Source organism: Megalops cyprinoides, chromosome 3 (assembly GCF_013368585.1).
Source record: "Megalops cyprinoides isolate fMegCyp1 chromosome 3, fMegCyp1.pri, whole genome shotgun sequence".
NCBI lineage: Eukaryota > Metazoa > Chordata > Actinopteri > Elopiformes > Megalopidae > Megalops > Megalops cyprinoides.
In genome coordinates this window covers 32,436,930-32,462,807 of record NC_050585.1, presented here as the reverse complement: position 1 = coordinate 32,462,807, position 25,878 = coordinate 32,436,930, and the positions used below count along the sequence as shown (strand labels likewise).

The 25,878-nt window shown below is 40.2% G+C and overlaps 2 protein-coding genes across 2 annotated transcripts; one reads left to right on the top strand and one right to left on the bottom strand.

Annotated features, from left to right (window-relative positions):
- The first annotated feature begins 3,182 nt into the window (after positions 1-3,182).
- On the top strand, positions 3,183-6,410 carry gtf3aa (general transcription factor IIIAa). The gene is made up of 9 exons (XM_036524370.1): positions 3,183-3,376; positions 3,598-3,698; positions 3,785-3,881; positions 4,052-4,140; positions 4,749-4,822; positions 5,036-5,119; positions 5,339-5,568; positions 5,801-5,854; positions 6,232-6,410. Exons 1-9 carry the CDS (start codon positions 3,185-3,187, stop codon positions 6,403-6,405), a joined length of 1,095 nt encoding a protein of 364 aa, XP_036380263.1. The 5' UTR covers positions 3,183-3,184; the 3' UTR covers positions 6,406-6,410.
- A 124-nt stretch (positions 6,411-6,534) lies between these two features.
- On the bottom strand, positions 6,535-9,633 carry mtif3 (mitochondrial translational initiation factor 3). Its single transcript, XM_036524371.1, has 4 exons — positions 9,621-9,633; positions 7,908-8,356; positions 7,528-7,679; positions 6,535-6,774 (listed from the first exon to the last, which is right to left on the bottom strand). The coding sequence occupies exons 2-4, from the start codon at positions 8,353-8,355 to the stop codon at positions 6,535-6,537; spliced, it is 840 nt and encodes a 279-aa protein (XP_036380264.1). The 5' UTR covers position 8,356; positions 9,621-9,633.
- Positions 9,634-25,878: the final 16,245 nt, after the last annotated feature.

Below are 25,878 nucleotides of genomic sequence, written 5' to 3'. Positions count from 1 at the left end.
CAGACTTGAAGTGATAGGGTAAAAGATGGAGATAAACATACAGGTTTTCTTTTGTCATTTACTTCATTGTAATACTGCAATCTGAAGACCTTGTTTGTGGTAATACATTTAATAAATCGGTTTGTTTCAGAAATGTCTCTCTTAGCCTGTCATTCTGAAATATCACTTTACTTATGTCAAAATACAGAGCTGCACCCCATAATTTCAGAACAGTGAAACACACTGATACAAACTGATATACATTAACACTGACAGTGATGCGCACTGACACAAAGTTCAGTACATACCTCCTTTGGCCCCTTGCTGGCAGTGTTGAGTCATATTTTTGTAGATGCAGCTGACTAAATCTGCAGGGTGGTGTTGGGGTACTTTTAGGCTAGCTTGGATTCTTCTCAAATGCTGCACTTTGCACAGAGAACTGATGAAGCGTGAAGGGGTGCCTGTTGATATGGTACTCTACCTAAAATCTGCACAAAGAGGCACGAAACCTCAAATAAGTCACAATGTGTCTGTGTTGAAACGACCATAGATAAGGTACTGTACTTTCTACTATACACTATACATTCTCTGTTCTCAATTCTCTTGTTTCAATTTGATGTCCTCTGTGCTGCAGGTTCTATTAGCGGCTTCCTTCTCTACAAACTGTCACTGCTGTCCTACATTGTACAAGGTATGTTTGCTACTCTGCAAGTTCTACTCACTATTGTACCAGTTCTATTTGCTATTGGTTAACTTATATGGTTCCCTATTCTGCACCCTTCCAGCCTCCATAGCCTCGCCATTGACAGAATCTGATGTATCCCAACTTCTGCTGTCCCAGAATCTGACCCTCTAATCTCTATTCTGTTTGTCTTCTTTGAAGACATTTCTCCTGATCTGGTTTCATTCATCTCTTCTCTTTGATTCCTCCCTTGCATCTTGTTGTCCTCCTTCTGCCTTTATAAAGGTTTGCATCATACCACCTCTGGAAAAAAAACACCCTTAACCCTTCTGTTATCCATAACTATTTGTCACATTGTTCCTCTTCTCCCCATTCTCTCCAGAACCTTTGAATGAGCTGTAAAAATGTCCAGCCTTCTTTTTCAACCTCTTTGTCCCTAACCTGTGTTAGGCCTGGGCACTCTGCAGAGATGGCTCCTCTCTCAGTGACTGTGGCTCTCCACTCCATGAGAGCACCTTGCCTTCCCTATGGCACAATCCCTCTGGACCTCTCTGCAGAATTCATCCCGGTAAACCACCAGATCTTCCAGTGCCCCTTGGTAAGGATGTGAATTCCAGGCAAAACCCTTAGTGGGAGCTACTTCTACGTCCCACCTTACAAAATAACCTGGAGAGGCTCTCTTGACTTTGCACTGTCTCTTAACAGGAGCTCCCCAGTCAGTAACCCACTTTTATTCTACTTTTAGAGTCACTTGGAACTGTTATTTCTGGACATGTATTTTGCTTCTCAACACTCTCTGTGTGGACACTATCACTTAATTTCTCTTATGGGCTAAATGCATACCTCTCTAAGGTCTGGATGATCTCTAAGTATTAGCCCTCCTAGATGGCAAAAAAACTTTTATGTTCCTTTTGATAAGAAGCTATCCAACAAAGTTCACAACTCTTTGTGGACCCAGTACAGCAGTTGCTTTTTCAAAAAACATTAGAGGAATACATTAGTGTGTTATGACCCACTACACCAAACCCCTGGTACAGGCCCTTATACTACCCCACTTAGACCCCTTTTACACTAGCAAGGGAACCCAGATTTTTCCTGAGGTTACCTGGGTCTACCTTTGGTAAGAATGAGCCCTCAGACCTGACCATGCTAACTGGCTCTGGAGCTTGGACCAACCCAGTAAATTCCCAGGAATCAAACCCAAAGGGTAAGGCTGAGTTTCAGTGTAGAAGTGGCTTCAAACTATTGCACCTATTTATTAGCTGTTGGGCACCATTTAGACACTGAGTACGTTATACTTTATATAACGTTACGTAACGTTATATACGTTATACTTGAGTATGTTGCTTTTACAGACCATTCTTAGGCTCTATGTTCAGTTTTGTAAGAAGCAATTTTATTGCTCTTAAGAATAACCATTATGCATATTTGTATTGTTATGTTTCAATTTTTAAAAGTTTGTTACTGTAAAAGTTTGTTAAACGTTTATATACCATATGAACTTTGTACATCATTAGAGCACCTGTCAGATGAACAAACATTCTACAAATGTAAGTATTAAAAATAAATACGTGCCTGTAAATATCCAGCATACAGAAAATGATTTTTGAGTGACTTGATACTGACAGATTTACCAACAACAGATAGAAACTCCATTGCAGACGGACCTGCAGCAGCGACCTTGCAGCAAACGTCTGTGCTGGTCTGGAGAGAGAAATGTGGAATTAACACAGAATTATGAGTTTGGGAGAGAAATCTAAACTAAATACTGACATGCTGTAGGAAGATTCTGTATTTGGAAATGAGGACATTGTAACAGAATTAATGTGGGGGTTGGGGGGTGGGGGAACACAACTGTGAACCCCATCTGAATAACAACTTCAGACTGTAGCCGACTCTGGCAAAAAGCCAACACTCTCCTCTCTCACGCGCGCATACCCGTACAAATAGCAACATACTTCATGCTCGCTCTCGTTCTCTCGAGCGCACACACAAAATTTATCAAAGCCAAACTTACATAGACACATACATTAGGCTCGTATACATGCATGCGTTATAAATTGTTACGGATTTTCACTACACAAAAAAAGCCGTGACGCAGAAGCAACGAAACATAAGTGGTCATCACGACCGTCTTCTCGATCAAGCGTGAGACTAGGCAAGCATGGTGAATGTTGAAGAGCATCGACGCCTACATTTCACGTCAGCATGCAATTTTGCGCAGGCCTTGATCATTCTGCACGAAAATTGTTTCACCAGTCAGGAGTACAGCGAGTTAACCAAAGTTGGATTTGCGGTGGGGGTGCACAATATACTTAAGACGTAAACATGCATGCATATGTCAAAAATGACCATATTCATATATCATGCCGTTTCAAGTACGTCTTGCATAACGGAAAAATCACGACAAACACCAAGAAACAATAAGATAACCTCAGACTTTAAAATATTAGTGTAAAAATACCCCTACATGGTATGAAATAGTACTTCCGAGACAACATATACCGGAACACGTGGAACAACATGGAGCCCGACACTAGTAATAGTCACTGCCGGGGAATACCGAAGTCGATTGTAATTCCGCTGTCTGTGTTTACTATGGGTGAAAGACAACAAGATACCTCAAAAACCTTTATTTGCTCGTTCCCTGATTGTGTGGCCTCCTACAACAAGCTATGGAAACTCGAGGCGCATCTATGCAAACACACGGGACTGGTAAGGAACTAGCTAGCTAACTGAATGTGGTAATTAATTTCATATCTTCGTCGCAGACATATCATGTTGTAGTTACCACACCAGGTGACTTCACTTTAGTCACAAGCGTATAGACCCTAGTAGTATTATTGTTATATTTGCCCACAGAATTCCATAATGTACTCTTCTTCTATTCGGACGACATGCGTATCACAGTATCACAACCTATGCCTTCTTTGCAGAAACCGTTTCGATGTGACCAGACGGGCTGTGATAGAAGTTTTTGTACCAAATACCATCTGGCACGACATGAGCTGAGCCACAGTGGTGAGAGGCCTTTCCGGTGAGCGTTGCGTAATGTGCTATCTCAGAAACAAGAATGTGGCTCTGAAACCGGTAATCAAGTAATCTTTTGGTCTTCTGCGGCAGGTGTACAGCAGAAGGGTGCTCGGAGGCCTTCACTACGAACTCAAACTTGAAGAAACACTTTGCTCGCAGACACCAAAACAAGGAAAAAATGTATATTGTGAGTAACGGTGCTGTCACACTTAAGTTTGCTAGGTTCAGAAATGGCTATTCACAAAACAGGCTGCCATGTCTGAATATAAGATAGAATGAGGAGCGATTTAAACATATCTGTTCGTTAAGCTTAGTAATGGCCATGTTGTAAATATTTATGCATCTGAACTGTTTCAGTGTAACTATGAGGCCTGTGGAAAAATGTTCAAGAAGAATAACCAGCTGAAATCTCATGAGTGTGAACACACCAACCAGCTTCCATTTCAGTGAGTACCAGTGCCACCCCCGGAGGATGTCTATTTTATGGCTGTACTAGTACCTACAGTTTGTTGTGATCTGGTTGTCTCATAAGTTGGGTGTTATTGTGGTCCTGTTGAGATTAGAGGCATGACAACCTCATTCTGTCAGACTTTAAGGCAGAAAACTTGCACCCTTGTCATCATTGTCTCATTAGGATTAAACTATTAACCTTATGATATCTTTGTTTTCCTCAGATGCCTTGATGAATTGCTGTAATTCATTTTAAAAAGATGTAACTCTTTAGGCCATAAAATCACAAGTGTATGTGTGCCCTTGTGCAAAAGTTAGATAGTGTTTAAGTAACTGCACTTTAAACAATGTTTCAAATCCCAGGTATCCCTAAGTACACTTGAGTACAGTACCTAATGTAATTATATTTATATGCTGTTAGATACTTAATAAAGATGTCCACTAAGAACACTAAGTTAATAGAAAGTGTTTTATGCCTGTATTTTGTGGTGTAGTGCTATGGGCTAGTTCTCTGGGTTCACTACAGTGTTTAAGCGCAAAAAAAAAAAAAAAATTCCAATCAATTTTTTAAGGTCATCACTACTTTTAATTTTGTCCTGATTAGGTGCCACTTCGAGGGCTGTGACAGAGGCTTTTCTGTTGCCAGTAAACTGAAGCGTCACCAGAAATTGCATGAAGGTCAGTTCACTGCCCTGTTTTACAGCATTGTGTAGCTTGTGTGTAATGTGAAACACATCCTGGCTTAGAGGAAAAAAGAACACATACAAAGAAAAGTCTTTCTTTGACATTACATACAGTTTATATTTATTTTGCCGTTGACCCTAGTTTTTTGTGAGACAGCTTGACTGAGGCAGCTGCATTTGCTGATATGGTGGTAACATCTCTCCACAGGTTACCCCTGCAAAGAGGACAGCTGCTCCTTCCTTGGAAAGACCTGGACGGAGTATCTGCAGCACAGAAGGGAGAAGCACCGAGGTATCCTATAGACCTGCCTCATTTGTGCAGTTTGAATGGGTGTGCTTGGGTACAGACAGGTGTTTGGAGGTGCTTTGTCGCTGTCACTCTGCTTCAACTCTAACATCGGCTGATTCTAGCACAAGCGTGCGTGTGACATTGTCGCTTGGTGATGTGAGGACATTCACTCTGCACGACATTCGCTCTGCAGCTTTAGTAAGCTGTGCGCTCTCCCCTCAGTCCAGCTGCAGTGCGACCACTGCAGCAAGGTCTTCCGGGACTCCTGGTTCCTGCGGCAGCACCAGCGGGTGCACGAGGAGGAGCGCAGAGTGCTGAAGTGCCCGAGGGAAGGATGCCAGCGCACGTACACCACCGCCTTCAACCTGCAGAGCCACATTGTCTCCTTCCACGAGGAGCAGCGACCTTTCACCTGCCCGCATGCCAACTGTGACAAGTCTTTTGCCATGAAGGTGAGCACGCTGGGCCGTCGGGTCACCTGAACTTAGCGAGTGACCTCACTTCCCGTGGACCTCTTTTTCCTGTCCAATATACAGTTATGGTTTAATGAGGAACAGGAGATAAAATGAACAGTTGCAAGTGAGCATTACCAATGTGAATTCAGACTTTTCCAGGAAACCAGGAGATCATTTTGTTTTCTGCTTATGTCATGATTTCAAATTCTGCTATTTTTTTTTTTAACAGCAAAGTTTGCAACGCCACAGTGTAGTCCATGATCCAGAGAGAAAGAAGCTGCAGGTATGCATTGGTTCTGGAAAAACTGGTTATAAAAGCGATGAGCAGGTCTACCTAAACATCTAATGACCAGTTGGTAGATAACTGGTGAATTTGAACCTCTGACTTTGACTGAATTACAGTCAATACTAAATGTTTCAGAACAAACATTGTGCAGACTTACAGGCATCAAAATTAGTTTCATTCAGCATTATGCATCAGATTTGGCAAAGTGACCTACCATAAAGGACCTTGGGACAGAGTAGCCAGTCAGATTACAATTCCATTCAGATGTGAAAATTGAAAACTTGGAGCTTTCTGAAGTTATTCGTAACGTGAACTGCATAGAACAAGTACTTGCAGTTAAACTGATTGTCTTACTTTTTTTTTCTTGTCTTTAGAAGAAGCCACGCCCCAAACGCTCCCTGGCCTCACGTCTCAGCGGCTACCAGCCCAAGAAGACAGGCTTGTGTGAGCCAAGCGGTCTGGCCACCTTGCTGCAAGATGCAACCCTGTGTGAATCCCCTCCGGCAGGCAAACCCTCCAAAATAAGGCCTCCAACGCCTCCAAAATAACCGAGCCACAGAGACTGCTGGGTGTGTCCAAGGCGGGGCCCACGTTACCAGCAACTTTTGTTCTGTTACAGTATTAAAAAATCATCCACAAACTTTCAGTTATGTACAAATCACTTTATTGAATAAATCTCACTGCTGCACTTGGCTGCCATTTGTGCTGTCTGTGGTGGGGCTGGCATCATGCACGTCACTCTGCGTGGCTGCAGGTTGGACGGGTTCTTTTCTAGGCAGCCCCTGTTGGCGCAGCTCCTTCTCCGAAGGGGAACGCAGAGTGCACATGGCCTGAGCCCCATCCCGGATGAGTTTCGGTTTGGAGACAAAGCCCACCATGGCTGGCATGCGTTGTATGAACTGCTCTAGCACCGATTCCTGTTGTCAAAAATGCAATATGACTGTATTGTGCTTAAATGTCATCTTGTTACAGTGTAATGCTTTGAGGTGTCTCAGTTAAATACAGTATTCACTTTCATATAATATTCCTACGTGCACTGTAGTATGGCCACTAGCTTAAGTTTTGTTACCCCTCTCTTAAAAAAAAAAAAAGGCAATGAGAACCCTTAGGATTACAAAACAATGTAGTTGCAATGGAGGCGGCAGTGTAGCATAGTGGTTAAGGAGCAGGACTCGTAACCGAAAGGTTACCGGTTCGATCCCCGCTGGGACACTGCTGCTGTACCCTTGGGCAAGGTACTTAACCCACAATTGCCTCAGTAAATATCCAGCTGTATAAATGGATAACATTGTAAAGAACTGTAACCTATGTAAGTCGCTTTGGATAAAAGCGTCTGCTAAATGAATAAATGTAAATGTAAATATATCACAGCAGCATTCCCACCATGAAGCCTTTCTGCTCTTAAACAGAAGGGATTTGCAATGTGCCGGAAGTTGTCTGCTAAGCAATCGCAGAATCTCATGCCAGTTTTATTTAAAGGGCAATAAACAATACCACTTGGGCTGCTACTCTTTACCTTCTAAGCACTACATCACTCTTACAAATCCCCTGAGGTGTATAAATGACCATCTGCTATAAAGACATTGACTCTACTTCCATTTCCCCTAGTAGATTAAAATAAACAGACCAGTAAAGTATGAGGTGAAAGAATTATGTTAGATGATTCTCACCAGAGGCTCTGTGTTATTCATGCGGCCCTTCCTCAGCGTCACTCTCACATGGTACTTCTTGTCCAGCCAGCTCTGGATCTGCCGTAGCTTTGTGTCTAGATCATGAGAGGCGATGTCTGAGGAGAAGCTGAGCTCCTTCACCTGCACTGGTCCTGCCAAGAACCACAAGGCATGGGGCTAAGCTTAGGCTTGCAGAGTGTTTGTGCACATTTCAGTGACGTGTCGGTATGTGTATATGAGTATCCCTTTCATACACAAAACACAAATGTTTCCAAACAGCACATACACACACTCATTGTGGCCCTCTGTTTCCCTCCAAGTAGCACATATGTACACCCACTTTGGCCCACTGCTTCATTCTATACAGCACACAGACACACCCGCTTTATTCTTCTGCTTCTCACGCAGTTTCAGCTGTTCCTCATGGATCTGCTTCCCAGTCATCAGCTGGTAGAGAGGGGGGTCCTTGTTCTCATTGAGGGCGACAAGCTTGAGGTCTTGCTGGTCCATCAGTCGCAGAACATCTGTACGGTGCATGGCGCCTAGGTCCTCGCCATGCTGTCCAATCACCTGCAGGTGGCGATGGTGAATCTTCCGTCCCACACTGCTGATGGTGCTGCGTGCCCTGGGGTCCTGCTGCTTCTTCTTGGGTACTTCCCTGTCGTCCCCTTCCCCCGCCACAGTGGACAGGACAGATACCCACCCCATACTGCATAGGGAACCTCTGTGTGGCAAGAACACGGAGGTCGACCTCCAGAGGGGAGGAGGGCAATGACACACCCCTGTTGCTGCCAGGCTTAGAGCCTGCCGAAGACACGCAATTGACATACTGCTGCGAACATCAGAGAGACAGTTGTTATTAGAAAGGTGCACCCACACACATGCTAGATATCACTGGTTTAACGCACTAGAAACCTTTTTTTTTTTTGGGGGGGGGGGGCGCAATTCACTCTGAAATACTGCATACTGTTTCTGCAGAACTAAACATCCTAACAGTGTTGTTAATACTTAAACACAACGTTGCAATAACAGTGGACTGACAAAACCCCTGGTCTACAATACAGCCTCAAAAAACAACAGCAAGGATTAGGGTTAGATTCTATGTTGATGTCATAGAAAAAAACATCCTACCAAATCATAAACAACAAAAAACAAAATAAACCCAAACAGATCTATCTGCCACAAGAAGCGCTGACTTATGGCTAGCTTCCTCAATAGCCACAAATAAAGGGAGGCAAAAGTGCATATTGCTATTCTATCGCCTTCGGCCATTCTTGTTTTCCAAAAGTAACCACACTATCATGGCCGCATCTTTCACCACTAGCTTGCTCGTTGCAACCAACAAACCAACTTGCTAAACTGCATCAGCCAAAATACGAAGTATTTTGGGGTGGCTTACTTCAGTGGAAGAAACGTGCAGCCTTATAAGCAGCTTCGAGAAAAAAAGCAAGTAGCATAAAAATTAAAGCGTGTGAACTTTAGCACCCATGACCTAACGCAAAAAAAACACCCCACAGTATATGTTCACAGTACTATTGCCTTCACAATACCCGTAGAAAAACCGTCGAGTCAATGACAGCATTAAGAACCATGGAAGGGTCCTTCATGAATCGTAGAAAAGTCGCACAGTGATGATGCAATACGTCTCCCTACTTGTAGTCTTTCATGTAAGGTGTAACTACACATTCGCGGATGCTTGTCTCGCGGGCTCTACGAACTGACAAGGGGAAGCCTTGCGAACGCACAGCGAAACAACCACCCATCAAAATACCTGTGCATTCCAGCTGCGAGAATACAAGAGAAGACGTTGTAAAACAGAGAGAAATGTTGTGGAAACCGTCATTTAACCTAATTGTTGATATATGTTCTTAAACGTGTAAAGAAGTGAAACATGATAACAGTGTTAATGCAAATGATGGTAGGAATGCGTATTTAAGATATATTGCTGTTATGTTAGGTGCAAGCAACTATTTGCAGGCCTATTTTGCGTCGCTGACAAAGAGCGTTATTAATTTGCTATGTAAACTGAAAGTAGGAACAGTTTGTAAAAATGGAAAATTTGACTGCGAATTACATTTGAAGTAAACCCTTACCACAACAGCAACGGGAAGCTCGCTGATTAAGGGAGTTCAAACAGAAGCAAGACAAATTAATTCCATACATTACAGAGACGGGTGTGGGCGCGGTGAACTCCGCTTCCGCGCGCTCATCTGAACTTAATGCGAGTTGACACGGTTTGACCCTACAATACCTCTCCTTGGCGGCCTTTGTTTTCCTTTTTTGGGTTACAAACTTTGTATTTCTATCTAACCGAGACGAACCCACAATATAACATACATACCTACATCCATACCATCTTATCTGCTGTACATCCCCAGATTCTCCACATTACTTCGATCAGGAAAGATTCACTGTTGAACTATGAAACAGGTTCAAAAGGGAAACAAGGGGTTCATACTCAAAGGGGTCTTTTATCTGTTTAGTGTATTTTGCAGGAGCTTAGTGAAGGGGAAAAAAGCCGCCTGAGACACAAAAGTGGTTTTCTATAGCCCTCGGAGGAGAACAGTTTGAAAAGAGGAGGCGGGAATGTTGTTTTTTATTTGTTTGTATGCTTGCTTTGGGTGATTGCCAGTTGAGTTGAAACTGATATTCCGCAAAGCACACAACTGATTTTTTTATGCTAAGATGTTCTTTGTAACTTTTTTGCCATAAATAATCTCTCAGAAATGTATTTTAGGTTTTGGGGGCCTTGAAAGCATAGTGTGGCCCCCCAATCTAAACCCAGATCCTTTAGAAACAGTAAATCTAGAGATTTTACAGTCAGATGAACAGCAATAGATTAATTTGTTTAACGCTCCTGGGTACAAAGGGAGTCTAATCTTCACTTTCTTCAATGGCTTTAACCCTGGTGTCAGGGAGTGGAGGGACGCCTTGGAGACGCAATACGTTCAGACCTACTGTCACCTGCCTTGCCACAGGTGCATCAGCCCCCCTCAATAGCACCCATGCTTTGTGCTCACACGCCCCCCCCCCCCCCCCCCCCCCCCAACCCCCTGTCACATTGTCAGCCTCTCCCAGAGTCCCAGCTACAGGAAGTGCAGAAAAGAGTTGGGTCAGGGGTCATGGGGGAGGCGGTTGCCATGTGAAGGTCAAACCCGGTTTGAGGTTGAGCTTAAATCAACAGAGAGCAAGCGCTCACTGCCACTATAGTGAGCAGAGAATAGGAAGGCGAAGAAAGGGGTCTTAATTACTAAAAGACTTTAAAGTAAAGATAGAAGAAACAGAAACAGAAAGGGGCCAATGACATAAGAAGGATGACGTGTGTGTTTGTCACTCAGGGTGGGACCAAGGAAAGTGCAATGGGTACCAGGGGTTGATGCCATATACGAAAAGAAACGCTTAAAGACATTTAACGTGATATTTCACAGGTGACAGTTTTGTTGCAGTAAAACTGTAGCCAGCATCACAATGAAGTTATTCTTGTTTCCTTTAAAAACAATGAAACCTGATGTTTATGGTTCTGCAGCAATGCTGATGTTTCTTTCCCCAAACGTTCTGCCATTATAACAGGAAAGATGTCCATTTGCTACTACTCTGATACAACTTTTTATGTATATACTCATTGCCCATTGCCCACAAAATAGTTCTGTGCTGAAGCTTTCTTTACATTTTGTCCATTAAACATTTAATGGCAAGGGAAATAATGAGACCCCGTCGCGTGGGCCGGTTTCATAATATTGTCGTTTAGGACAACTAAACGACTTAATGATGAAGCCGTGCCATTCAGCGCGCGAGGCCTCGGTCAGAATGCGGAGGACTGAGGGGCATGAACTGCGAATGTGTAAGAACCCCATTTAAATAACTTTCTTTAAAAGGAAATCTGAACAAAAAGTGCATCGTTTGCGAGCAGCAGGTGGATGATTGTACATGGTTGACTGACTCGGAAGAAAGATGCGCTCGCAGAAAGAGCATTCACGACGGAGATCGCGAGCTTCCTCATTTCCTAATTAGCCCGCGGAAGCTGCTTCCTCGTGCTGGCACCCCGCACAGCTACGCCATCCCAACAAAAAGGTAAGTTACCACACGACAGCTATTCTGTTTCCTCTCAAAAGAGACTGTGAAACACGCCGTTTCTTTCTGAGACAATGTTTCTTTTTTTCTTTCTTTCTGTCATTCTTAATTTCTTTCTTTATCTCTTTTGCCGTATTTGTGTGAGCCTGATTTTTCCCAAGCGCACATCGTAACTGCGAATGCACCCCGTACCCCGCGCTGACAGGAGAATGGTGAGCTGGAGTTTCATTAAATCAACGCAACGTGTCTTCCATCTCTCTCTCTTTCTCTCTCTCTCTCTCTCTCTCTCTCTCTCTCTCTCTCTCTCTCTCACACACACACACGTACACTCTTCCACTCTACCTCTCTGCAGCTTTACTAAGGTAAAATATACTTCATTGCCAAAACTTTTCCTTTAGTGCGATGAGATAGCACTATTTCTATGTTATCACAAACCACAAACAAAATGGTTGTTGAAAATAATTTTACAATGATTAATTAATTATTGTATCTCTACTCTTAAGGTCTTTTATCATAGGCTCCCCCCCCAATTAGAATAGTCCTTACAATACTGATAAATAAAACTGAATAAAAATAAAATGCTGTTTCTATGTTGACTTTGAGCTAATGTTCAGGTACATTTTTAATGTAATATTTATCTCGTTCTCATGTAATGTAAACCCAGGAATTTTCTGTATAAATTACTGGGGCAAGACTATTCTGACACTGCAACATTTCAAATAATTACTTCTGCACTTCTTCATTATATTCTCGTTTTTAAAGAATAATTTTTATACATAGTGCATTTTGAGTTATGACTTTGTACACAGGTTTGTATTGTGACAAGAATTACATTTTTTGTTAAAGATGAGGGAAAATGCAGCTAATTGAGATGTCACAAATCAGTGTATGCTTGGTAGATTTATGAGCAGCAAATGTGATATACTTTCACTATGTTGATGCTTTACAGTATTCCAGTATTAAAATACTGTTTCTGAATTAAAAATAATGCTACTTTAGACAAAATGCAGGACTAAAAATATTCCTTGTGAATACTGCATTATTATTTATAAACATATATCCTATAAACAATTCTAGCTAAGTAGCCAAGTGGTGTTCCTGAAATTAGAACAATGGATTTAATTTTTTCTCTCTTACTACCTCATGTAAATTTTGCAGAATATTATCTAAACTCATCGTTATTCAATACCATGCCTGAACACCCATTCAGTAAAATAAGTTAAAGATGAAATATTAATCTGACCAGTGGTTCCATATACAACTCCCTCATATTGTATCTAAAAAACAAATCATCATTGTAAAAACACTAACAGGTGAATGTAACCATTGAATAGTCTTGTTTTATTTTGAAAAGCAGATCTGAGTTAAGATTAAGAAATGAGCTTTTAACTAACATAAACAGCACAATCTCACTATGGTCATGCACCTCAGCACTGAGCAGCTCATCAGGTTTGGTAACAAAAATGAGTAAAAAGTAAGATATTTTTCTTCCAAACCTTATAGAGTAACTGTGAAATCACGTCCTTAAAATCTTAAAAAGTGTTTATATTCATACTGAATTGCACTTGACTATTATGTATAGTATATTTAAATGAAGAATATTACATATATTTGTACTGAATTTCTTATCCCTACATATATATCCACATGCATGCAAATATATAAATGCTTATTTGCATTTTTATTATTACTCCTGCATACCTTCACTGATAAGGACATTAATGCCCATATGTACCTCTTTTTTCCTTTTTCCCAGTTGTCACTATTCAAATTATTACAGATCACTTCACAGAGTTATGTACTGAGTGGAACAACATAAATATTATAAAGGTAAAAAAACAAACTAAAACACCAAATGTCATGAACAGTGTGATGACAATTATAATAAAAAATAATACTATAAACAATGGAAATATTAGATTATCAGATGTTAGATTAGAGTATTTAGATTAGGTTTTTAGATTATTTATTGTTTAGATTATTTAGATTAATTAGACTATATGAATAAACACAAATGGTCAAACGTAACAACTTACAGTAGTGATTAAAACAAAATAAATGAAAAAATGCACTCCTCACTTAAATGCTCAGGACCTCCCACCCCAGGAAAACACCCCAGCTGTACATTGTACAAAAATTCCTGTCCAGAAATTAGACTTATTACAGGAACACCCACCCAAAGAGGCTGGCATCGCTCCAGCTACCCTGCAGCACTTGAGAAATCTGCGGTGCCTGGAACACAGCCCCAAAAGTTTCTCTCTCAGCCTCGCACTCTGCTACTCTATAAAACCAATCTCTTACTTGAACATGTTTCTAACTGTTTTTAATCCGAATGGAATCAGGGCTAATGCTTCATTAGCAAGTATTTTTACATAATGATCCTTGTGCTTCGGCCGTTCAGTTTTTTATTAAGGTAATTATGGGGCTCTCGAGAGATGGGGTTTGAAAGGTGTAATTACCCCGCTGCATGCTGGGAAATAGTTTCAGGTGGCTTTCAGCAGGTGGCCCGGGAGGTTAGAGGCAGGCGCAGGGCGCGCTGAGGCGGGCGATTACTGGATGAATTTCACTTTAATAAATGTTGAGCTACATTTGGAAATGCAGATAGCAGGGCTTTCTTTCTAATGGTGCCGCGCTAAAACCACTTGAGTGAGGGAATGATCTGAAAGAGGATTTAATTAACACATGTGCGAGAGAGGGAGAGAGAGGGAGAGAGAGAGAGAGAGAGGGAGAGAGTGAGAAAGAGGGAGATATAGGCAGAGAGATAAACAGAGAGTGGGAAGGAAAGAGGGACAGAGAAAGAGGAGGGAGAATGACAGAAAAAGAGATAGAGAGTGAAAGAGAAGTTGGGGGGAAATAGAAAGAGAAACAGAGAGAGAGGGAAACAGAAAGAGAGAGGAGGAGAGAGGAAGTTGTAAGAGGGAGATCGGAGACAAAAGAGAGAGGCAGAGAGACAAAGAAAAAAAGAAAGGGGTTGAGAGTTTGTCTATACAGCTGTGTTTTTGTTTCACAGTGAAACACACCCACATGAATACACGCACACACAAACACACACACACACAACCATCCACGAGCACACACTTTATTATACATACATTCATTCATACTCTCTCTCTGTCTCACACACACGCATTAATTGATGTTTCTTTGCAATAGTTAGAACTAAGCAATGCTGGTACCACCAACACCCCCCCCCCCCCCCACCAAGCATTTCACTAAAACCCTCACCTCTCACCCCCACCTACATGCACACACATACACAGCACCTTCCTAAAACTCCACCCCCTCCCAACACACACAGACAGCACTGCTCTACCCCCCAACACACACGCATACACAGAGACAGCACTCCTTTAGCCCCCTATACACGCACAGACAGCACTCCTCTACCCCTACCCCCCCACACCACCCACACACACAAAACACCCCAAAGAGCACTCCTTTGCTCCCCCCTAGTAAAGCACTCTTCTGCCCCCCCCCCCCCCCTCCAGCACTCCTCTGAAACAGCCACATGCCAGAAGACTCACAGGTCTTATTTACATATCTTGTTATTGTTGTCATTAAGCGACAGAAATAAGCAAAGCCGATTGAATTCTGATGTGTTCTCTATAGTCTTTCAATCTGTCTTCTCTCGCCTGCTGGCATTGTGTTCCTCTACGCTAAAACAATCCTGCCATGAGTAGGGCCCTCCTGGCTTCGCACAGGCATGTTTACTTCAACTCTCCGGGAGCTAAAAGCCTAGAAACGGGATGGTAATTGCCCAATTAGGCCCCTTGCCACGCGGGACGTAGCGCACCACGCGCCTCCACGCGCTCCCAGCCTGGATAATTGTGCTGAAAGCAAATGAACGGACGGCAGACAAACAAGCTACTAGAAAATAATTACTTGGAGTGTTTCTTTTCAGTACCTGTACAGCAGATTTCATTATAGTCAATAGCCTCTAAAGCTGCTCGAAACGCTGGTAGTTGTCATTTTCATAGAGACTTGATAATGACATTAATTTGTCTTAATGGCCAGTTCTATTGTTATAAATAGTAAAATGAGCTGAAATTGTCTTGCCTGGGCAGGCAGAGAGGGCTCCACTGTGCTCCCGGCAGACATGAGGAGATAATTTGGTGTGCTTGTCAAATTTCCAATAATTTGTTATATGGAACATGAGTAATGCCAGTACCATTAATGTTCATTTTCCTGTAAATTCATTACTGCCCCTTTTCCCTTTTATGTTTTAATGTCTCTGCCATTTTTCTCTGCTTCAAGTGGTTGTACAAGGACTGACCAAACACACACACACGCACACATACACACACTCCTCTCTCTGTCTCATACATACACATATACACATACCGTATACACACTCTAACACACACAGACATTTGTAGTCCTTCAGAAACATGCTCTCCTATCAAGTAAGCACATGCATGTACATCTACACAAACACATATGTAATTGTAATGGAATATGTAGTATGTTTGAAGAAAAAAATATTTTGTGGGGATATCATTGTGGATGGAATGGATCAACAAGGGGCTCTTATTAATCTGGGAATGCAGTTATGTACACAATCCATTTTCACTAAAGACACCTGTGTAACTCTTCACAGTAAATATGATGCAATCTGAAGGACTTCAATCCCTTTTCAGTACAGATGTTTCCATCCACCACAGATATGCCCGATAGTGGCCAAATATGTGCCCATGTTTGGCAGTGTGCGGCTGAATCTGGGCATATGTGATCCAGGCAAAGTAATTCAAAGAGGAGATAAAACGAATCCCATTGTATATATAAGGGCTGTCAATGTTAACATGTTAAGGCATGTAATTCAAATTAGTTATGTCAAATAACATGCCATTTTTTAATTTACATGACTAGTTATTTTGGCCCTTCTGCACATTCATGATTGGTTAAAAATCAGTTACCAAGGATTGCTGGCTATATGCTAGCTGTTAACTACATACATCAGTTACAGCAGGCTGCTCAACATAGTGAAGGACATGGGTCTGGGGGAAATTCCTAGACAGTTTGTTTTAGCAACTATCTCAGTGAAAAGGGACAGAAGAAGTGACCTCTTGCATGGTAACTCTAGTTCAATACGTGAATCTGATGTGCCTTTACAGTGCAGTTTCTTTTAACTTTGTCTCAATTTTTCTCATAATTTGATTCAATTTTTCATTATATGTCCAATCCAAACATTATGTTAGACTGTATTTAATCATAACGTTTACTTAAAATAATAACATGTTATTGTAAACAGAGGTCGACAGATATGGGTTTTTTATGGCCAATACTGGTGTTTTTTTTAAATAGCTTTTAGGATAACTTTTATAAGCCAGTAGGCTAGTTAATGCTGATCAGATGATTACCTGATCTAATTGGTTGCAAACGGATGCTTATGTTGAAACGAAACCAAAGGGAATAAGTATGAATAGGGAGGGAAATTTTATGGCATCTTGACAGCCAATCCAGATATATCAGTTGACCTTTAATTCTAACATTTAATTAAATGTGTGATTAATTGTGAGATTAATGTGAGTTTAATAATGATTACATGTTTTAATTGATTGACAACAGTAATCAATAAATGTATATGTTGGTGTCATGCGAAATCTATTGTAGACATGAGTAAATTCTCATTTTTACCATTTGAGAAATTCCAGCTAGGCATGAAGTCACACTTATTTTATACACACAGAGATATGTCTGTTTTCTTCTTTCATCTGATAGCTAATGTAACTATATTTGGAACTGATTAACCATTAGTCAAATAGCTGTAGGGGACTATATAAAGTAGATTTCCCATCTTAATTTGTAGTTGTAGGCAGAGAATGGCTCAGGTAACATCATGCTGTTGTGATGACGATAAAAACACAAACTATTCCACCTCACCAGTCATTCTTTTAAAGATTGGGGAGATTTTATGTTGGTGAAATATTTTGGGGACAAATGATTTATTATAGATTCAGCTAAAGACAACTGGAACACAAGCTGTCATATTCACATACACTAAACTTGGAAATAAGGGCTACAGATTATCTGACAAAAGCTAGGGGAGGCATTTAAGTCATGTTTAGAATTTTAACTAGAAGTTCCAGGAAACTTTTTATGACAAAACTATAGGACCAGTCTAAACTAGTGTTGTCACATAACAAAATATGAAAAAATATTATCACTTTAAGAAATTATTTCATTCTAATGTTCTGTTGTTTCTGACGTCTGATGTCCAAAGTATAAGCTCAGTCAGAGCAACTGCAATGGGGTTGAAGACCATTAAGGAAACACAATTTTACACATATGATATTTGTATTACAAGACAAGAAAGAAAAGATATGTGTGAATTGAAACTGAAAACTGCCATAAATATGTGCTTACTACAGAGAACAAAATGTTAATGAGACATATGGATAATTCTTGGGGAAAAGAACAGTCTACACAGTGGCCTCACATTATTTCACCCAATGGCACCAATTTTTTGTTTTTGCTTTTTCCCCATTTATGCACCTTTCTTTTTGGAACTGCTAATTGAATATTGTGATCTCTTACTGCAATGTCCACTGGACTAATTTTTCTTACTGCAGTTCTCCTAGTGCATTATAGTGAGTTAATTGGTGACTCCTGACTCCTGGTGAGTCAGAGTGTCTGCGAGTGACAAGATGAGCAACCCCTGCCAGCATACCCACCCCTATTGCCGGTGAAATTAAGCCAATTTGTTCTGCTGCTGTGGTGTCCTGGTCATTGTTGGCTGATGAAAGAGCTGGGATCACAGAGCTCAGCTTATACACAAAGCAAGTGCCTTAACCACTGATCTACTCAAGAGCCCAATGGCACCATTTTTACAGAGGTCAACACAGTGCTTTATCTGTATAAAACATATTGCGGGGGCCCTGTAAATACCAGTCCAAGACTGCTGTTGTTGATATATTTTACAGCTATTGTTGATAAATTTAACTCCCCCTTATTGCATAAGTTATCAGAACAATGTCTTCCTAGACCAAACAAAGAAAAATTCTCCTTTCGGTTATCTTGGCGTTACTGTCACATAGTAATAGGTTAATTCCTCCTGTTTTGGGGAGCTGTGGTTACAACAGTGTTCAGTGCCCAGGTCAAAGCCTTTGGGCAGCTCACTTCACTGAGTGCCGTGCCTGCTGTTGTGCACTGGATGCAGCACTGAGGTTCGAGTGGCCATGTGTGGACCAGGACCTCTGTAGCCCAGTTCATATGGGCCACAGAGTGTCAGAGCTGAAGCTGACGTCAGCACTAATTTACTGCAGTGTGGTGTTTACAGGTGAGGCGAATCACGTGAGCAAGATCGGGCAATGACACCATTCTGCTTTTTTTTGCTTGTCAGATCAACAAGTGCAGAAAATACAACTTACAACAAAGTTGGAAACAAAGAAGAGTCTGTGAGTCCAGGATACTTTGGATGTATGTGAATCAAAAAGTCATCTTCAGGTATATATATTAACTATCCAGCTATTTAGCTTGCTGTCTTACCATCTATTAATTGGCATACTGGCTGTAATAATGATATTGCAGTCATATTATATATTGTAACAAGGAGCTAATTATAATCAGCATTTTACCCCTGTACCTTTCTGTTAGTTACACACTGCACCACAAACTTACATTGATTAATTTGGTGATCTTCCATGTTAAATTGATTTTTTTTTTACTTTTTATTGCCTGCTTGTGCAATTGCTACAGTGATTTATTCTTCTAACTGGCTAATTTTGGGTAATGCATTTCCATATACTATTGTGCTTACAATTTAATAGTGACAGTGACAAACTTGTTTATAGCTAGATTATTTATAAAACTTACTCATAGAAAACTGATTTATTGCTACATCCAATGGCAGTTAATTAATTCAATGATATGACTCATTAAATTTCACCCACTCCACATATTAGATGTTATAATTGTTAATGATAAAATCATTGGCAGATTATCAAGAAAACTAGAGTTATAAGAAACAAACAAGAGTGAATTTTTTTGACAAAAATCAGCCTAAATAATTGTAATTAATTATAGACTTTATGGATAAGAAAAGGATATCTAAGGACCCTAGGCTAGTGAGCTCATTTTTTGGGTAAAATTCTTCAGAGGGTATCAGCAAGATAATGTTCATATTACCAAGGGACTTACATGCTGGCTTACATTAGCTACTTACCTACTCTCTCTAAAATACAGTGCTGTGCTGAAAAATCTTAATGATACTAAAAGTCCTCATCCTCAAATTATTGGGCTAATAATTCATTTTATATGCTTTGCTACATTATTTAAGAAAGATCCAGGCCATAGTTTGAGTGTACACATATGCAATTTATTTATTACACAACCCAGGCATTTCAAATTTTCCAGTCCTTGGCAGACTGGAGGTCTGTTTTGTGTTTTGGGGGAACTGTATTATGGTCTTCATGAGCAGTTGCTGTTAACAGGTATCGTGTGGCTGTCTTCTTGAGCAGCATTCAGGGGGGTCTTCTGTTTCACCTTTCAACAGCAATTACTGCTGACCTCAGATCAGTAAGACTGAGTTTTTTGACAAGTTAAAGTTTACATTCAAAACCACAACCTTGTTGACATGAAAACCACATTTGTCAGAGTATTGCTTTACATCAATGTTTACAGCTTATAAAGACCAACCATATGTGCATTTTTGAGAGATGCCCTCTCAAACTACAATCAAAAATAAGTGCAGTTTTATTCATAATAATTTGGTAAATACCTTTTACAGTTACAGTACAATAAACAAAGTTGCCAACAGCAATTAAATTGGAGTCAGCATGAGCATAGACCCTAATATACATTAAACACTAACATGCCTCTGTATTTCAAAACATAGGATTAAAAATAGTCGTATTGGCATTTTGCTTTTTTACACTCAAAGCATTTAACAAAATGAGAAGGGATCAAGAGAATACAAATTACCTTGTCAGAGAGAAGCCAACAAGCATCACACTGCTATGTTACATAGCAGGAAACGATCTCCCCTCATTTCTGAGACCAAGACTATGCAGAGGGTTCTTTTGTGACTAAGCAATAACTCCTGTATATCCAATGAAATATAGCAAAAACTAAAAATGAAAATGGTATTTTAATATCGTTATCTCATTCTAGGAGTAGCGTACCGTTACACAATTTGTAGAATATAAAAATGTGATGTAACATAACCCACACTTTCTACCTATTCCTTCCATGTATCATTTGAAGGGACAATGCAACAGTCCTCCTCTCTAATGCTCTGTTTGTGTGTGTGTGTGTGTGTGTGTGTGTGTGTATGTACACCTGTGTCTGTGTCATTGTTACTCCCTCTTTAGTCACTTAGTCCCACCTTAACCTGGTCAGACAAACATTTGATTTAAAGCATTCTGATTTTATCTTTATGTTGAAAGGATGATGAGTGCTGTCCATTGTGGGAGGACTGAGTCAGAATGGTTGTGTAACATTGAATATTGAAAATATGTGAATCGAAGGGACCTGTCAGCATGATACAGAACTGTACACTAATAATAGCTTTTAACAGGCCACATCTAACCTTTCAATGGAGCTCTTATTTGTTAAAAGAGAGAAAAAAACAATAAATCTTTGCATTATGAAGAGCATTTAAATGTACAGTGCTCCACTTCACAGTGAAGTTCCATTCCTCCCCAAGATCTAATTAGTCTGTAAACATCTAATTGATAAAATGTTATCTTGTTACACAGAATATACAGGGTCTCAAAATCACACCTTTTTAATTTATGATATTATTGGAGTAGATATTTTGACCAGTTAGTATTATTTGTTTATTTATTTATTTTTACAAAAAACAGAACATTTACCAACTGTCAGATTTAAAGCCCTTTCAATGTCTGCCATGAATGCTTTGAAGAGGATGCACCTGGCTTCTGAGTGGGTATGCAGTTTGAATTGTATGCTGTTAACATATTTATGAAAGTATTGATGTGATTAATTGAAACTTTGTTGAATTGGCTATTAACTTTTACTTTTCTTAAAGTTCTGAATAAATTGGAGGCTCTTCTTAGGGGCCCATGATACTGTTAATGCCAGATATATAGAAAAAATGTTATCTGCTTTGCAACATAACAATTTCATGCCATAATAAGTGCACATTTAAATTTATAAAGATATTCATAATATTCCAATAATGAATAATGTTAAAATGTGAGAATCATGTGCTCTGATTAACATGGCTTGCTTGATAGTATTATAGTCTGATGCTTAAAAACCAAGTGGACTAAAAACATGGAACTCCAATAGGATTTTAGGCCTCCAACTGCCAGAATGGCACAAGATTCAGGAGTCAGCAGGAGTCAGCAGGAGTTCTGAAAGAGCATGGCACAGGTCTTCAATATTTTTACAAGTATAATACAGTTTCCCAAACATGTGTTTTGGATTTAACTGTTAGTAAAAATGTATGCATTGCCTTTTTATTTGTTCATGAACCTCTGCAACAACTAAACTTCATACAGTACTTGAAGTAACTCTGAGTGGGTAGCCAAAGATTGTAGTGTATCGCTCTTGCTTTGCACACATTCATATTTGCAAGATCAGACATTCATAATTAATATTGTTCTGGGCTCAATACTGACATGTAGGTGACATCAATCTTGTAAGTGTTCCCAAGGCTATAATTTTGTTCTGGGAAAAAGTAATTGGCAGATTACAGGCAATTAGCAATAGGTCACAGAACCATACACACTTGCCATAATTGTGATAGTGATAGTTTCCGCTGCTAAATAGAACTAATCATATAGGGTCTGATTTTGCACCTATTATCTGAACAGCGATCTGAACCAACAGGTTGTCATGTGCCATGCCACTTCTCTAACGTACTGGGGAGCTTGTTTATCCAGGAACTCTCAAGATAATGTTTGCAATGATAATATGGATGGATAATATGGATAATATGGTTCAACATAGTAATACAACACTGTTGTTGGTTTAGTTTCAGGATTTAAACTAAAACCTTTCACAGTAATGTTTGACACTTACTACCTAAAAGAGTCTTTTATTTAGAGTATTTTACTATAATAAATCAATGCATGCTTTTCATAGCAGACTCCAATAATGAAAGGAAATGTTTTTGGCCAAGCAGTCATGCATAAACCAGCAGGGTGCAGCAATACCTCTCAAAGCTAGACAAGCAAGCCTATTTTTCTGCCCCACTGATAAAGTTAGTAAATAGGAATCTGTAGTTCTATAGTTCTGTTTTTGGTACCTCCAAAAAAGTGGTTTCACAGATCTAACTGAAACATTTTTGAATGGATTATTGTTCATTTTGACACACAAACAAAGGTTTACTTCACTGATCCCCAGAACCCTATCAATTTTAAGGCTACAAAGGATCAAAGGGCAAGGTCACAGAGGTTGCTGATAGTTTTATTTTCTGATTTCCGGTCTTTAACTCGGCCAGTTTTATGGATTTTGATGAAACTTGACACAAATGATGTCCCCAATGTCCCCCAGAGTACCATTGATTTTCAGGTCACAAGGTCAAAGATCAAGGTCCACGTCTAGCAGTTTCTTTTTGGTTTTTTCAAGTATTAAATTTAGTCAATTATGCACAGATTTTGGTAGAACGTAACACAACTCTTGTCCTGACTGTTCCCTAAAAAACCATATTGACCTTTTGAAGTGAAAATTTTAAGGTCAAAGTTACAAAAACTTCAGATAAGTAATTCATTTATAATTTCAATTTATGTTGTTAGTAAATTTCTAACTTGATCATTTGTGTTTGAATTTTAAGGAAATGAAAATGTTCTCCACATCCTTCCTCACAACCTTTATGATCCTCAAGTAAGGTCATAGTGCCTTCTGATAATTTTTTACATTACAGTTTTATTGTAATGTAATTTTTTTTTCACTTGCACATTTACAATTGTTATTCATCTTATATCCACCCTTATGTGTTATGCATTCTTGAAACATTTACATAGAGGAGATGACACACAGTAGGAAACATGTAGGTACCCCATTGAAAACTTTCTTTTCTCCGTATTACATTCATTACATATTTATTTGGTACTTTGTACATTTCACAGTCTATTATGTCATTTTAGAACAGGTGCATATTCGCCCACCCACTGAGGACTGCTTCATGCTGAATAATATTAGTCAGACAAGACATCGGGATTTACAAATTATTTATGCAGTATATTTTCCTGTTCACATTATATGCTGATTTCTGACCTTCTGATATGGAAGACTTCTCTTACATTTTGTAGAATGAATGGCTTTGATAACCATGTTTTAGCCTTACACATGTCCAATTTTCTCATTTTTCAAAGAGATATAGTATTTGTTTTCACAGTTGTTTATTACAGTAAAAAGGGTATCCTCATTATATTATAGACCTTGAAAATAAAGTTCCCATTCCTGACCCATCCTTCAGCCAGTTTTAGATCCTGACAATTTGGAGACAAGTGAAATATATCGTGTGTTTTTCACTCAAAATAGTGGAACGTTTATTTCAAAGTGATGTGAAGATTCTTAATTCATCTAAAGTAAAGCACTATAGGGCAAAAAAGTTATTGGGTTTTAAATGTTAGACTTTGGGACTGTAAGCACAAATCATAGTATCAGTATTTAAATAATAACTGGTTATGGTGGGTATTAGGGCAGTTACTGATCCCAGAGGTCATGATACTGAGGAAGCTACAGAAACTGAGGCTGACTCCTAAGACAAGAGTGAAGGAGCAAGTGAATGATGGACAGGACATAAGACCACTGCGGGTTGAGTGTTTCCTCACCATGGAACTTTGGTTTGATTCATTATCTTCCGTTCCATTCCATTCCATTATCTTCCATTTTGCATTTTAGTTTGCATTTAGCCGTGAGGAGGATAAATGTTATCACTGATCACTCCCCAGGAAATACGTGGCATGTTTTTTTTTTTTAAACATTTGCTTATTTCTATATTGTCACAGAAGCTGGAGTACTGGTAAGAATTGGAATCTACTGGCACCAAGGGTAAGCACCATTGCAATGGAAGAACTAATTCTAATTCTATTTCGCCAATGGTAGGAAACTTGCCTAAAATGGTAGTCCAGAAGTGCAATACATGGGTAGTGAAAACTAGTGAAATGTTCTCTGACAGAGCAGGGGGACAGAGCTGGTAATTGTCATTCATCCATCACCCGTGATAATGGAGTGATAATTGTGTGTGTGTGTGTGTGTGTTTGTGTGTGTGTGTGTGCCAGTGTCTGTGTGTCTGTGTCTATGCATGAATATAAGGGTAGATGCTTGGTCAGAATTGGAGAGACTATTAAGATAGTCAGATAAATCAGAACAGAGAGACAATCACAGATCAACCAATCACAGACCTGCAGTGTCTGTGAAACTGGATTCTCCCACCAATCACAAAGATGTAAGGCACTAGAGCCAGTCCTCTCATACAATTGCAAGGGCTGCAGTTTGTGACTTTTATTGGAGGAAAATGAAAGGAAGCCATGAAAGCATCAAAGGCACATAAAGAGAAAGAGGGATATATAGGGAGGGGCGGAGGAGTGCAGTACAAGCCTCCATCCATCAGTGTTACAGAGAAGGCGCATTCCTGCAGTCTGTGCTGGAGGACACACTGTGTGAAGGCCACAATGGAGGGGCTGACTGGGAGGGGCCGTCATGAATAAACAACCTAACTGATGAGCCTAGACCTTTCTCCTGCTGCCAGTCTCCATCACACCCTTCTTTTTCTCTCCAGCTTTCTTCTCCCAATCACACAAAGGGGGGGGCTGAAGTGGGAAGGCCAATATTGGGGGGGAGCAGGTGATGGCTCTCAGAACGCACCCTTCTTGCAACCCCTCTCGCACCCCTCTCTTTCTATGGATGAGCAGCGTGAAGAGGTAGAAGAGGCACGGGACGCCCCCTCACGCCCCTGGGAAGTGCACCTGCCAGAGGGGGTGGGGGGCGGGCAACAACAGTGAACTCTGACCCCATGGTGTTCCCCTAAATGATTCTTTTTCCTGTGATCTTAGACAGGTAAAAGCGTCTTGCACATACACATACACTTACACTTACACACATGTGTGTGCTCACAGACAGTACTGAAACAGTCTAGGCAGACAATTAAATGTTCAATCAATCATGCTTATTCTTGGAAAAAAGTGCCTGGCTTAACTCAGAATCAAATGGGTTTACAGCTCTGGCTGTAATGGGTTTGCAGCTGTGATTGTACTGGGTTTTAGGCCCTGACTGTAAAGGGCTTGCAGCTCTGGCTGTGATGTACTTGAGGTTCTCATTATAACGGGTTCACAGCTCTGACTGTAATGGGTTCGAGCTCTGAGCATG

Coding starts and splice junctions, on each gene's coding strand:
- gtf3aa (XM_036524370.1), top strand. CDS start 3,185: ATGGAGCCCGACACTAGTAATAGTCACTGCCGGGGAATACCGAAGTCG. Junction 4,823..5,035: donor TCACCAGAAATTGCATGAAG/GTCAGTTCACTG, acceptor ATCTCTCCACAG/GTTACCCCTGCAAAGAGGAC. Junction 5,569..5,800: donor ACAAGTCTTTTGCCATGAAG/GTGAGCACGCTG, acceptor TTTTTTTAACAG/CAAAGTTTGCAACGCCACAG.
- mtif3 (XM_036524371.1), bottom strand. CDS start 8,355: ATGTCAATTGCGTGTCTTCGGCAGGCTCTAAGCCTGGCAGCAACAGGG. Junction 7,680..7,907: donor GAAGCAGAAGAATAAAGCGG/GTGTGTCTGTGT, acceptor GGTTCTTGGCAG/GACCAGTGCAGGTGAAGGAG. Junction 6,775..7,527: donor TGAATAACACAGAGCCTCTG/GTGAGAATCATC, acceptor TTTTGACAACAG/GAATCGGTGCTAGAGCAGTT.